The sequence below is a fragment of the Ostrea edulis genome, chromosome 4 (assembly GCF_947568905.1).
Source record: "Ostrea edulis chromosome 4, xbOstEdul1.1, whole genome shotgun sequence".
Lineage (NCBI taxonomy): Eukaryota > Metazoa > Mollusca > Bivalvia > Ostreida > Ostreidae > Ostrea > Ostrea edulis.
Window position 1 is genome coordinate 11665315 of NC_079167.1, and position 15000 is coordinate 11680314.

At 35.4% G+C, this 15000-nt stretch overlaps 1 protein-coding gene across 5 annotated transcripts in view; it reads right to left on the reverse strand.

The window, feature by feature from the left end:
* Positions 1–15000, reverse strand: part of LOC125668053 (uncharacterized) — a 32294-nt gene that overhangs the window by 3923 nt on the left and 13371 nt on the right. The window contains exons 1-4 of one of the 5 annotated variants that reach the window (XM_048901795.2): positions 13347–13445; positions 12368–12918; positions 11949–12078; positions 8930–9196 (exon numbers count right to left, since the gene is read on the reverse strand). In XM_048901795.2, the coding sequence (XP_048757752.2) occupies positions 8930–9196; positions 11949–12078; positions 12368–12838 (868 nt within the window). In that variant the 5' untranslated portion in view covers positions 12839–12918; positions 13347–13445. Of the gene's footprint in view, positions 1–8929; positions 9197–11948; positions 12079–12367; positions 12919–13047; positions 13259–13281; positions 13446–15000 lie in introns of those variants that run through there. The other 4 variants (XM_048901793.2, XM_048901797.2, XM_048901796.2 and 1 more) reach the window with 4 other exon arrangements.

Sequence of the window (15000 nt, forward strand, 5' to 3'; positions counted from 1 at the left end):
ATTGAACAAAAGTTGTTCAGAATGATAATCTAAACAATATGTACATTTCGTTTTTTCCCTATGTGGCCCCGTTAGGGAGCTACAGTTTGGCCCCTAAATATTTCTTGTAGAGATAACTCGAGAACGGTAAAGAATTTCTAAATACTTGTTGAGCAAAACATGTTTAAAATGACAAGGCCTTTCTTACGATATCAAGCAAAACGGGCTGGCCCTTTAAATTAGGGGTTCAGAAGGGTCCAAATGTTTTTGAGAATATCTCCGAAACTATTAATATTTTATAATAAGTTGTAGAAGCGGAAATGTTCATCTCAACGAGCTTGATCTTATCAAATCAAAAAGTAGGTCATATGTTACGTAATTAGAGATTTTAAAGGCCAAAATCGTAAATATTTGACGCCTCATATCTTTAAAACGACATATTTTTTGAAAAGCATTATTGAACAAAAGTTGTTCAATGTGTCATAACCTATCGATCAATATCAAAAAATGGGTCTGTGGGCCTCATGGCTCGCCTGTAGAGTAGATTTTTGTCGATATCAGTCGATTTCAAAAACTTGTAACTGGTAAATATTTTGTAAGGACATATTGAACAAAAGTTGTTCAGTTTATCGAGATCTATCGATTGATATCAAGAAATAGGCCTATGGTCCTAATGGCTCGCCTGTAGAGTCGATTTTTTGTCAATATCGGTCGATCTCAATAACTTTTGACAGGTAAATATTTTGTAAAGACATATAGAACTAAAGTTGTTGAGTCTATAGAGGGCTAACAAATGACATCAAGAAATAGGCCCGCGGGCCTTATGGCTCGCCTGGAGAGTCGAATTTCAAACGAATTTCACCGCAACTTTGCTTCAGAAGCTTATGATATGAAAAATTGATTATATCTAAAGTGTCTTAAAGTCGGAAACTAAATTGGGACTCATTTGTCTTTTTTTTTTTTTTTTTTTGTAACTCTGAGTGCATCAACAAATCGGACGGAAGACCTACTCGTTGCTCGCAACGAGATCGTGTCTAGTTATTATTATTATTATTTTCCTTGGTAGTACACGCGTTTTTCTCAGCCATTTCTCGATCGATTTTCACGAAATTTTCTGGAAAGATGTCTTTTGGTGACGAGACTTTGCTTGCAAAATTTCGTGCTTGACGTCACTTCCGGTCAGGAGTTATCTCTCTTTTAGTGACTTTTTGAAGGGCCTTGTTGTCCACACATCTCCTCCGTTAGTTTTGAAGCTAGAGTCTTGAAATTTCTACACAAGATAGAGTAAACATTTTAGAAGATTTGTGGGGGATTCGATTTTACCGGAGGCGATTTGCCTAAACGCTCGCCTGGACCTGAAAAAATGGATGCCAAAATTTTTCGCCGATTTCGGCGATTTTTGACCTTTCATCTCCAATATCTTTTTTCTTGCAAATATTTTGTTAAGACATGTAGAACAAAAGTTATGCACATTTACAAGATCTTTTCGAAAATATCAAGATTTAGGGGCTAGCCCCTTAAATTAGGGATCTAGAAGGGCTCAAAGTCTAGATCAAATATCTCAAAAATCGTTAATATTTTGGTATAAGTCAAAGAACAAAAAATGTTCATCTCAACTATCCAAATCTATTCAGATAAAAATTTAGGTCATATGTTACGTAATAAGGGATTTTAAGGGCCAAAACCATAAATTTTTTACCCCTTGTATCTCGAAAACGACAAATATTTTGAAAAGCAATAAAGAACAAAAGTTGTTCAGAATGATGATCTGAACAATATGCATATTTCGTTTTTACCCTATGTGGCCCCGTTAGGGAGCTACAGTTTGGCCCCTAAAAATTACTTCTAGAAATAACTCGAGAACGGTAAAGAATTTCTAAATACTTGTTGAACAAAAAATGTTTGAAATGTCATGACCTTTCTTACGATATCAAGCAAAAGGGGCTGACCCTTTAAATTAGGGGCCCAGAAGGGTCCAAAGGTTTATGAGAATATCTCAGAAACTATTAATATTTTGTAATAAGTCATTGAAGCGGAAATGTTCATCTAAACGAGTTTGTTCTTATCAAATCAAAAAGTAGGTCATATGTTACGTAATAAGGGATTTTAAGGGCCAAAATCATAAATAATTGACGCCTCATATCTTGAAAACGACAAATATTTTGAAAAGCATTATTGAACAAAAGTTGTTCAGAATGATAATCTAAACAATATGTACATTTCGTTTTTTCCCTATGTGGCCCCGTTAGGGAGCTACAGTTTGGCCCCTAAATATTTCTTGTAGAGATAACTCGAGAACGGTAAAGAATTTCTAAATACTTGTTGAGCAAAACATGTTTAAAATGACAAGGCCTTTCTTACGATATCAAGCAAAACGGGCTGGCCCTTTAAATTAGGGGTTCAGAAGGGTCCAAATGTTTTTGAGAATATCTCCGAAACTATTAATATTTTATAATAAGTTGTAGAAGCGGAAATGTTCATCTCAACGAGCTTGATCTTATCAAATCAAAAAGTAGGTCATATGTTACGTAATTAGAGATTTTAAAGGCCAAAATCGTAAATATTTGACGCCTCATATCTTTAAAACGACATATTTTTTGAAAAGCATTATTGAACAAAAGTTGTTCAATGTGTCATAACCTATCGATCAATATCAAAAAATGGGTCTGTGGGCCTCATGGCTCGCCTGTAGAGTAGATTTTTGTCGATATCAGTCGATTTCAAAAACTTGTAACTGGTAAATATTTTGTAAGGACATATTGAACAAAAGTTGTTCAGTTTATCGAGATCTATCGATTGATATCAAGAAATAGGCCTATGGTCCTAATGGCTCGCCTGTAGAGTCGATTTTTTGTCAATATCGGTCGATCTCAATAACTTTTGACAGGTAAATATTTTGTAAAGACATATAGAACTAAAGTTGTTGAGTCTATAGAGGGCTAACAAATGACATCAAGAAATAGGCCCGCGGGCCTTATGGCTCGCCTGGAGAGTCGAATTTCAAACGAATTTCACCGCAACTTTGCTTCAGAAGCTTATGATATGAAAAATTGATTATATCTAAAGTGTCTTAAAGTCGGAAACTAAATTGGGACTCATTTGTCTTTTTTTTTTTTTTTTTTTGTAACTCTGAGTGCATCAACAAATCGGACGGAAGACCTACTCGTTGCTCGCAACGAGATCGTGTCTAGTTATTATTATTATTATTTTCCTTGGTAGTACACGCGTTTTTCTCAGCCATTTCTCGATCGATTTTCACGAAATTTTCTGGAAAGATGTCTTTTGGTGACGAGACTTTGCTTGCAAAATTTCGTGCTTGACGTCACTTCCGGTCAGGAGTTATCTCTCTTTTAGTGACTTTTTGAAGGGCCTTGTTGTCCACACATCTCCTCCGTTAGTTTTGAAGCTAGAGTCTTGAAATTTCTACACAAGATAGAGTAAACATTTTAGAAGATTTGTGGGGGATTCGATTTTACCGGAGGCGATTTGCCTAAACGCTCGCCTGGACCTGAAAAAATGGATGCCAAAATTTTTCGCCGATTTCGGCGATTTTTGACCTTTCATCTCCAATATCTTTTTTCTTGCAAATATTTTGTTAAGACATGTAGAACAAAAGTTATGCACATTTACAAGATCTTTTCGAAAATATCAAGATTTAGGGGCTAGCCCCTTAAATTAGGGATCTAGAAGGGCTCAAAGTCTAGATCAAATATCTCAAAAATCGTTAATATTTTGGTATAAGTCAAAGAACAAAAAATGTTCATCTCAACTATCCAAATCTATTCAGATAAAAATTTAGGTCATATGTTACGTAATAAGGGATTTTAAGGGCCAAAACCATAAATTTTTTACCCCTTGTATCTCGAAAACGACAAATATTTTGAAAAGCAATAAAGAACAAAAGTTGTTCAGAATGATGATCTGAACAATATGCATATTTCGTTTTTACCCTATGTGGCCCCGTTAGGGAGCTACAGTTTGGCCCCTAAAAATTACTTCTAGAAATAACTCGAGAACGGTAAAGAATTTCTAAATACTTGTTGAACAAAAAATGTTTGAAATGTCATGACCTTTCTTACGATATCAAGCAAAAGGGGCTGACCCTTTAAATTAGGGGCCCAGAAGGGTCCAAAGGTTTATGAGAATATCTCAGAAACTATTAATATTTTGTAATAAGTCATTGAAGCGGAAATGTTCATCTAAACGAGTTTGTTCTTATCAAATCAAAAAGTAGGTCATATGTTACGTAATAAGGGATTTTAAGGGCCAAAATCATAAATAATTGACGCCTCATATCTTGAAAACGACAAATATTTTGAAAAGCATTATTGAACAAAAGTTGTTCAGAATGATAATCTAAACAATATGTACATTTCGTTTTTTCCCTATGTGGCCCCGTTAGGGAGCTACAGTTTGGCCCCTAAATATTTCTTGTAGAGATAACTCGAGAACGGTAAAGAATTTCTAAATACTTGTTGAGCAAAACATGTTTAAAATGACAAGGCCTTTCTTACGATATCAAGCAAAACGGGCTGGCCCTTTAAATTAGGGGTTCAGAAGGGTCCAAATGTTTTTGAGAATATCTCCGAAACTATTAATATTTTATAATAAGTTGTAGAAGCGGAAATGTTCATCTCAACGAGCTTGATCTTATCAAATCAAAAAGTAGGTCATATGTTACGTAATTAGAGATTTTAAAGGCCAAAATCGTAAATATTTGACGCCTCATATCTTTAAAACGACATATTTTTTGAAAAGCATTATTGAACAAAAGTTGTTCAATGTGTCATAACCTATCGATCAATATCAAAAAATGGGTCTGTGGGCCTCATGGCTCGCCTGTAGAGTAGATTTTTGTCGATATCAGTCGATTTCAAAAACTTGTAACTGGTAAATATTTTGTAAGGACATATTGAACAAAAGTTGTTCAGTTTATCGAGATCTATCGATTGATATCAAGAAATAGGCCTATGGTCCTAATGGCTCGCCTGTAGAGTCGATTTTTTGTCAATATCGGTCGATCTCAATAACTTTTTACAGGTAAATATTTTGTAAAGACATATAGAACTAAAGTTGTTGAGTCTATAGAGGGCTAACAAATGACATCAAGAAATAGGCCCGCGGGCCTTATGGCTCGCCTGGAGAGTCGAATTTCAAACGAATTTCACCGCAACTTTGCTTCAGAAGCTTATGATATGAAAAATTGATTATATCTAAAGTGTCTTAAAGTCGGAAACTAAATTGGGACTCATTTGTCTTTTTTTTTTTTTTTTAACTCCGAGTGCATCAACAAATCGGACGGAAGACCTACTCGTTGCTCGCAACGAGATCGTGTCTAGTTATTATTATTCTTTTTCTCCGGTACTTTTTTGTCCGGTAGTGTTCTCAGAAACTACAAAAGGGATCGATATGAAACTTTCCAGGATGATAGTATAGCGTTTGTAGATGTGCATAGTGATAGTCATTTTGTCTGCACGTGCATGCACGCGCGCACGTGCATTGTAATTTTGGTACAAAAAATGGAAAATCAGAATATTGAAGGAAGCGATGTAAAACCTAAATAGGATGATAGTATATCATTTGTACATATGAAAAATAATAGTTATTTTGTCTGCACGCGCATTACAAAATTTGTACGCTAACTTTGGAATCAGTCTAACTTTTTTGTTGTTCATTGAAATGGCTTGAAATTCATATCATAGATAGATATTGAGACCCTTAACTGATTTGCATGGTCAAAATTACCAATTTGCACGCGCATGCACGTGCACTTCATTTTGATTGGATAATGCTAAAACGTTTGTAACTATCTTATCTATGAAGCGAATGAGATGATATTCACAGCATACGTAGACAATATGTGTATATATATATTGGTGTAACAAAAAAATGCCAACGCACACGCGCATTCGCGTGCAACGTTTTCTAAATGTTCAATTTTTAAAGGACGATAACGTTTTTGTTTTTCAACAAATTCTATTGATATTAATGGTTTAGATGTGTCTTGGTACTCCTTACAAATTCCTGTGGTTAGAATTACTGCTCAGCACGTGCATGCACATGTGCTGAATTCTGATTGAACGATTTTAAAATCGCTATAACTTCCTTGTATATGGTGGAAACGTTATGAAATTCACACTATGGGTATATGATACATATGCCTGTTGAACGACATCAAAAAAAATTCTGAATCATACACGCGTGCGCGTGTATGTGCGTGCAACGCTTTCTTTCATTTTTTGGTACTGAAATGACCATATTGAACGTACTACATGTAATTAAAGGCTAAAATAAAATGATTTTTTGTTATAGATTCACAAGGACATCACTTTTTAATTGGGGGAGGTTTGGGGAACATATGTAACGGTCCCCGTTACAATTAGAACTAGTTATGTTCCCCAAACAAAGTTTGGGAACATATTGTTTTTACTCTGTTTCTTATTATTATTATTATTATTATTATTATTATTATTCTTTTTCTCCGGTACTTTTTTGTCCGGTAGTGTTCTCAGAAACTACAAAAGGGATCGATATGAAACTTTCCAGGATGATAGTATAGCGTTTGTAGATGTGCATAGTGATAGTCATTTTGTTTGCACATGCATGCACGCGCGCGCACGTGCATTGCAATTTTGGTACAAAAAATGGAAAATCAGAATATTGAAGGAAGCGATATAAAACCTAAATAAGATGATAGTATATCATTTGTACATATGAAAAATAATAGTTATTTTGCCAGCACGCGCACGCATGCGCGTGCACGCGCATTACAAAATTTGTACGCTAACTTTGGAATCAGTCTAACTTTTTTGTTGTTCATTGAAATGGCTTGAAATTCATATCATAGGTAGATATTGAGACCCTTAACTGATTTACATGGTCAAAATTACCAATTTGCACGCGCATGCACGTGCGCTTCATTTTGATTGGATAATGCTAAAACGTTTGTAACTATCTTATTTATGAAGCGAATGAGATGATATTCACAGCATATGTAGACAATATGTGTATCTATATGTTGGTGTAACAAAAAATGCCAACGCACACGCGCATGCGCGTGCAACGTTTTTTAAATGTTCAATTTTTAAAGGACGATAACGTTTTTGTTTTTCATCAAATTCTATTGATATTAGGGGTTTAGATGTATCTTGGTACTCCTTACAAATTGCTGTGGTTAGAATTACTGCTCAGCACGTGCATGCACGTGTGCTGAATTCTGATTGGACGATTTTAAAATCGCTATAACTTCCTTATATTTGGTGGAAACGTTATGAAATTCATACTGTGGGTATATGATACAAATGCCTGTTGAACGACATCAACAAAAAATCGGAATCATACACGCGTGCGCGTGTATGCACGTGCAACGCTTTCTTTCATTTCTTGGTACTGAAATGACCATATTGAACGTACTACATGTAATTAAAGGCTAAAATAAAATGATTTTTTCCTATAGATTCACAAGGACATCACTTTTTAATTGGGGGAGGTTTGGGGAACATCTGTAACGGTCCCCGTTACAATTAGAACTAGTTATTATTATTATTATTATTCTTTTTCTCCGGTACTTTTTTGTCCGGTAGTGTTCTCAGAAACTACAAAAGGGATCGATATGAAACTTTCCAGGATGATAGTATAGCGTTTGTAGATGTGCATAGCGATAGTCATTTTGTCTGCACGTGCATGCACGCGCGCGCACGTGCACTGCAATTTTGGTACAAAAAATGGAAAATCAGAATATTAAAGGGATCGATATGAAACCTAAATAGGATGGTAGTATATCATTTGTAGATATGAAAAATGATAGTTATTTTGTCTTCACGCGCACGCATGCGCGTGCACGTACATTACAAAATTTGTACACTAACTTTGGAATCAGTCTAACTTTTTTGTTGTTCATTGAAATGGCTTGATATTCATATCATAGTTAGATATTGAGACCCTTAACTGATTTTCATGGTCAAAATTACGAATTTGCACGTGCATGCACGTGCGCTTCATTTTGATTGGATAATACTAAAACGTTTGTAACTATCTTATTTATAAAGCGAATGAGATGATATTCACAGCATACGTATACAATATGTGTATGTATATATTAGTGTAACAAAAAATGCCAACGAGCACGCGCATGCGCGTGCAACGTTTTTCAAATATTCAATTTTTAAAGGACAATAACGTTTTTGTTTTTCATCAAATTATATTGATATTAGGGGTTTAGATGTGTCTTGGTACTCTTTACAAATTGCTGTGGTTGGAATTGCTGCTCAGCACGTGCATGCACGTGTGCTGAATTCTGATTGGACGATTTTAAAATCGCTATAACTTCATTATATGTGGTAGAAATGTTATGAAATTCATACTGTGAGTATATGATACAAATGCCTCTTGAACGACATCAACAAAAATTCGGAATCATACACGCGTGCACGTGTATGCACGTGCAACGCTTTCTTTCATTTCTTGGTACTGAAATGACCATATTGAACGTACTACATGTAAGTAAAGGCTAAAATAAAATGATTTTTTGCTATAGATTCACAAGGACATCACTTTTTAATTGGGGGAGGTTTGGGGAACATCTGTAACGGTCCCCGTTACAATTAGAACTAGTTAATATTTGTATTGCCAAGCATCGGAAAATATTGCTAGCAGCGAGAAATTAAGAGGCAATATTAATAAGCAGTTATATTCTTTGTTTAAGTCATACATATTCCACGCTTATACGAACTTAAAAAATATTTATAGGTATACTTTTCTGCAAAATGCTTTTCTTGAAGACTTGACTGAGAGAGTTTGCAAGATTACTAGAGAGTAGTGCACTGTGATTTTCCAAGACCTGTTTTGAGTGTCAGGTACAGTTACTTCCGTGACGATTTATTAGTGGTCTTCGGCCAGTTTCAGGAATAGAAAGTTCTGTACCAATTCCTTTCAACCATGAGAAACTTACCAGATATATCCGATTTTTCATGTAGTTTTTTAATTAAATTTTTTGTTCCCTCGAGTATTAACGTGTTGGTCATTTCGGACTTCAAATGTCCCTCATTGGTCTGGGTAGTAGTCAAAATTTCTTGTATGTAATGCAGTGGCGACGTCACATCGTTGATTTCATCTAGAAGAGTCTGGTAGCCATCTTTGACGACAATCTGATGTGTACCCAGGAGAAGATCCTCGTTCATAAGTACCGCTACAGTCCGATTACCAGAACCAAAGCAGTCTAGGGAAAGAGAACCAAATTATTACTTTTTGTACTAGTTACACCAGAACCAAAGCAGTCTAGGGAAAGAGAACCAAATTATTACTTTTTGTACTAGTTACACCAGAACCAAAGCAGTCTAGGGAAAGAGAACCAAATTATTACTTTTTGTACTAGTTACACCAGAATCAAAGCAGTCTAGAGAAAGAGAACCAAATTATTATTATTTTGTACTAGTTACACCAGAACCAAAGCAGTCTAGGGAAAGAGAACCAAATTATAATTTTTTGTACTAGTTACACCAGAACCAAAGCAGTCTAGGGAAAGAGAACCAAATTATTATTTTTTGTACTAGTTACACCAGAACCAAAGCAGTCTAGGGAAAGAAAACCAAATTATTATTTTTTGTACTAGTTACACCAGAACCAAAGCAGTCTAGGGAAAGAGAACCAAATTATTATTTTTTGTACTAGTTACACCAGAACCAAGATGGATCAGTGGCTGGTGTAGTGGTTGCATCGTCATCGGCAGGAGGAATTTCCCCTGAAAATGTCTTTTTCCGTCACTTGGAGGAATGCATCAACAACAGTAATCGGCAAGAAAGTCACAGAAAATAAAGTCACAGGAAATAAAATCACAGAAAGAAAAAAGTCACAGAAAATAAAGTCACGGGAAATAAAGTCACAGAAAATAAAGTCACAGCAAAAAAGGCACGGGAAATAAAGTATAAAGTCACAGAAAATAAAGTCACGGGAAATAGAGTCACGGGCAAAAACTCACAGGAAATAAATTCACAGGAAATAAAATCACAGAAAGAAAAAAAAAGACACAGAAAATAAAGTCACGGCAAATAAAGTCACAGGAAATAAAGTCATAGAAAAGAAGTCACAGGAAATAAAATTACAGAAAGAAAAAAGTCACAAAAAATAAAGTCACAGGAAATAAAGTCACAGAAAGAAAATAAAGTCACAGGAAATAAAGTCACAGGATATAAAATCACAGAAAGAAAAAAAGACACAGGAAATAAAGTCACAGAAAATAAAGTCACGGGAAATAAAGTCACAGAAAATAAAGTCACGGGAAATAAAGTCACAGGAAATAAAGTCACGGGGGGAAAAGTCACAGGAAATAAAGTCACAGGAAATAAAATCACAGAAGAAGAAAAAAGTGACAGAAAATAAAGACACAGGAAATAAAATTAAAGGAAAAAAGTAACTGAAAATAAAGTCACAGGAAATAAAGTCACGGAAAATAAAGTCACAGAAAATAAAGTCACAGGAAAAAAGTCACGGCAAATAAAGTCACTGAAAATAAAGTCACAGGAAATAAAATTAAAGGAAAAAAGTAACTGAAAATAAGTCACAGGAAAAAAGTCTGGAAATAGTCACAGGAAATAGTTACAGAAAATAAAGTCACAGAAAATAAAGTCACTGGAAAAAAGTCACAGAAAATAAAGAAAGAGAAAATAAAGTCACGGGGGGGGGGGGGGGGGGGGGGGGGGGAGTCGCAGGAAATAAAGTCACCGGGAATAGTCACAGGTAAAAAGTCACAATTTTGGTTGGAAAAAAGTCACAGGAGAAAACATTTAAATGTAACAATGTTTGATCGGCTATAGATTAAAGTCATTTTTGTGGAATATTTTATGTGTATATGCACATATGGTAGTAATGACATTTCACTGTGTATTTCGAAAGTAGTATCTGTTTCTTTTACTGTTACCTTGGTTTTATTGTTTAGTTTATTTTGATAAGGTGATCTCAGTTTGGAAACTTCTGTTTGCTTACTTTTAAAAATTTATTTTTTACTCATGCTCAATGTGCAATGATCAGTCAAATGTAAAACAAACAATTTCACTAGACTAATGATGTGGGGTTTAGGTATTGTCATGCTATTTCTGGTATATGTGACTTCTCCTTTTACTCATGTCATGATCTGGGTGCTTGTTATAATTGTTGAAATAACAAGAAGTTGTTGGGTTTTTTTAAATGATATAAAACTAAATGAAATATAAATACGACCAACTAAAATTTAAATTCACATATATTGCTATACGCATATAGATTGTGACTTATTTTTCTGTGACTTTTTCCTGTGATTTTTTTCCAGTGACTTTTTACCCTACATTCACTTCTAAGTCACTTTCTCGCTATTCGGTCTTTTATTGAGGTATAATTAATGTTTTGATTCTTTTCAACCTATCAAATTCAAGGGCTATATAAAAAGATGTATAATACATGTAACAGCAAATATTTGAATTTTGTTGGATACATTATCAGTAATGTTGTTAATGTGTAAGAGAAGCAGAAAAGGATCAAAGACTTAGTCCTAAGAAACGCCAGCATATTGTTGTCTGTAGGTGGATAGGTAAAAACCCAGCAATTCACACGTCAAAATGTTGTCTTTGTCCCCTGTGACTCCTTATTTCCTTACCTATGTAGGTAGGAACTGTATCTGATTTGGGGCAAATATAGGAAATAGTTATATTCATTTTTCTTTAGATATTGTGAGCTCTAAAATTTGAGTCAGCTATCACCAAACAATGTCTGGGTATTGTTTCCCGCTAAAAAAAAAAAAAAAAAAAAAAAAAAAAACCCTTGAGCGAAATAAATTAACACAATTTATAGATCGGAGTTGGAATTTGTCGGAAAGGGAAAGAAATATATCTGAATTTTGACTTAAAAAAGCATATTATATTTTCTTGAATTTTAAAGGTAATGAAGAAAATGATGTAATTTTATGCCTAAGAAGTGGACTAAGTACAATAGTATCTTACCAGCGAAAGTGAATACATAGGTATAAGGATTAATCCGCTTGGCTTCAAACATTCCGCCGTCTATTTCTACCATTATTTTATCCTCAGCTGGTATTTCGGAGTCGAAAGATATGAACACATCTTGGTTTTGCTAAAAATTATAATTACTAGTACAATTTGTATGTTAATATTTCTAATATTAAAAGAAATCAAGTGAACAAAGAAGTGCAATACCGGTATTTGCTCATTAAGGAAGAACATAATGCATTGCCACGATATTACACTCATAAAATAATATTTTCTGACAAATCAACGATAATATGATTTCTCCTAAAGTATCTATAAAATAACACTAAATACAGTGTTTTTGATGATAATTATTGAGATGACCTGAATTAAACAGTAACAAGTGCAACATTGAAACTTGAGTGACACTCTACCTTCCACACGCTGTCTGGATAAAATCTGAAATTTGAAACAAGGTAAAATTCACGATCCGCCTCCTCATTTTCTGACTCTAGAAGTTCTAAAATTTGTAAAATGAATGTTTGAACTTTCCTGACCATACCATTAACCGTCCATGATTCTGGGAATGAAGGGATCTTGTGACTGAGTAATTCTTGAACGGATTCCCTAAAAATGTTGATGGTGTCATGATAGAATAGAGCACAAAATTTGCTGTTTTGTTGAACATATGTCAGGTCTGGTGAACGAGAAGATTTCAATACAGACAACATCCCTGGTGTTAAGAATAACATTGTTGCACAACCTGGTGGTGGATCAATTACGTGTGTCTGCAATACATTTGCAGTGTACACTGTGGTGTCACATTTTTCTAAACTTGTTTTTATTGTTTCCACTATCTGTGATCCATCGTTGGTATACAGAACGAAAACGGGTGTGGAATCCATGCAGAAATGATGAACCAGAAATTTTCTGTATCTCTGATAGTTTTACGAATAATTAGAAGTCCTTCACATCGCTTTAAAATCTACAAAAACAATTACAAAAACATGAGACAAGATGTCTAGAGAGGAAAATCGATATACATTGTTTATTCATTTTATAAGGATATCCATCATGCAGAACCACGGTCAGAAGAGTCGTTTTACCCTCGTACCATCAAAGAGTGGAATACATGTATCCTGCCCACCTCAACTGTGCTAGCGCCGAGTCTTGACGCCTTCAAACCATTAGGCCAATAACTGTTTTTAATTGTAACTAGTTGAAATTTTAAAATCACTCTCTTTTTAAATTTGCACACGTCCCAGCGTGGCAGAACAGTCAACCAGATGTAGGAGACGAGGTAGAAATACAATGACATGTCGACAGGGAGAGAATTTAAGGTGCATACCTTTTGCTGTGGAGGTGGACAGTCCCACTTTATTGTAGTAAATCGTGGCTATCTATTTAACTCACCAATTAGGTCAGTGGTGTAGACAGCAAGGTAAACTGAGTGAACGAGTCAACGGCTGACTTGGACATTTAAACCCGCGTATTGTATGGAAGCACGATATCGTTAAATATTATGTAATGTCGAATTGTTAGACAGTATATAGAGAACTCTAGCTGCAATACTGTAGCCCTATCCAATTTTTTTTTTAATTCTGACGTTTTCGGGATAAAAAAAAAACAAACCAAAAACAAAAAATCAGAGAGGGCTACATTAATATTGCAGCTAAGGGAACTCCTGCCTCGCTCTTGATGATTTGCCTTGAACACACAAGACCGCCGCGGTGGCCGAGAGGTTAGAGCGTTCGTCCCGCATACGGAAGGCAGGGGTTCAAATCCCCGCCGCGGTTCGAATCCTGGCCGCGACAGACCCAAGTCGTTAAAACAGGTAGTGACATATGCAGTTACATCGCCAAACGCTTGGCATCAGGTGTGAATGTCACGGGTTCTCGGAGATGACATTAAAAACGGATGACCCGTGTCACAGTAGGTGTGGCATGCTAAAGAACCCTCACTACTCAATGCGCCGAACATACGCCTAAATTTGAAGCCCATCACCCGATTTGGTGACGTCTCTATATGAGTGAAAAATTCTCGAGCGAGACGTGAAACAAGAAACAAACAATCAATCATGATCACACAAGTTAAGCAAAGACGAGCGTGTTCAAACCGCTCCACGTTACAAAATGCTGTCAGTGTAGTGACTCAGGTGTTTGACTGCCCAGAGGCTTGCTTTAGGTAGAGTATGTTTGGAACTCTGGAACATTTTGCCCCTGCACGCACGTGGTTTCGACTGCGGTTGTCGTCGTGAACGGCAGATGATTTTGCTGAAGAGGTGCCAAAAATCAGAGAAGACCCAAGCTAAGCTTCGGGATGACGCTTCCCTGAGGGGGGATGTGTAGCAGACAGTATGTAGGGAATTTTTTCTAGTGATATGGTAGAGTCTCTCTCTCTCTAAGCAACGGTTTGCGTATTCAGATCGCTGCATGTTACAATACTACTACGGTAGGCCTGTTAAAGAAGTTGTCAAAATATAAAAACACACGGCTACTGATTCATTTCATGCATACCTGGGTATAAAATTTTAACTGGCACAGATACCTTGATTCATTGTTTAAAATTGACAAAAAAGAAATTGCATCATGATGAATCGAATGTAAAGTTTATTATGCAGGAGTTTTGCGTTTTATTTTATCATAAAAATGTATGAAGTTGTTATACAGCTTTATTCAATCAAACACACACAGGTACAACACCGAACATGATGAACGTACCTACAATTGGGAATTACGTGTGCATCTGCACTAATGCAGATCTGTAGCTCTCTGGGGAAAATATTTGGACATACCAGAGAGCTACAAATCCACCCCTTATAAGAACCCTCGATTTACGACGCATTATTACGACGATTATTCTTCATCATAATATAAAAAAAATCCTACCATATTTCCCAATATATTTCTGTCCAAACATTTATTAAAGCCACATGTGAACCGAAAACTCATATTTCGTTTGTAGAAATAACCATGTTAGGTAGTAGTGAATTCGAACCCTGTTTATTTTTATATCTATTCATTCTATCCAATATGAAGTACGTAATTATAGAAAAGTAATCCTAGTA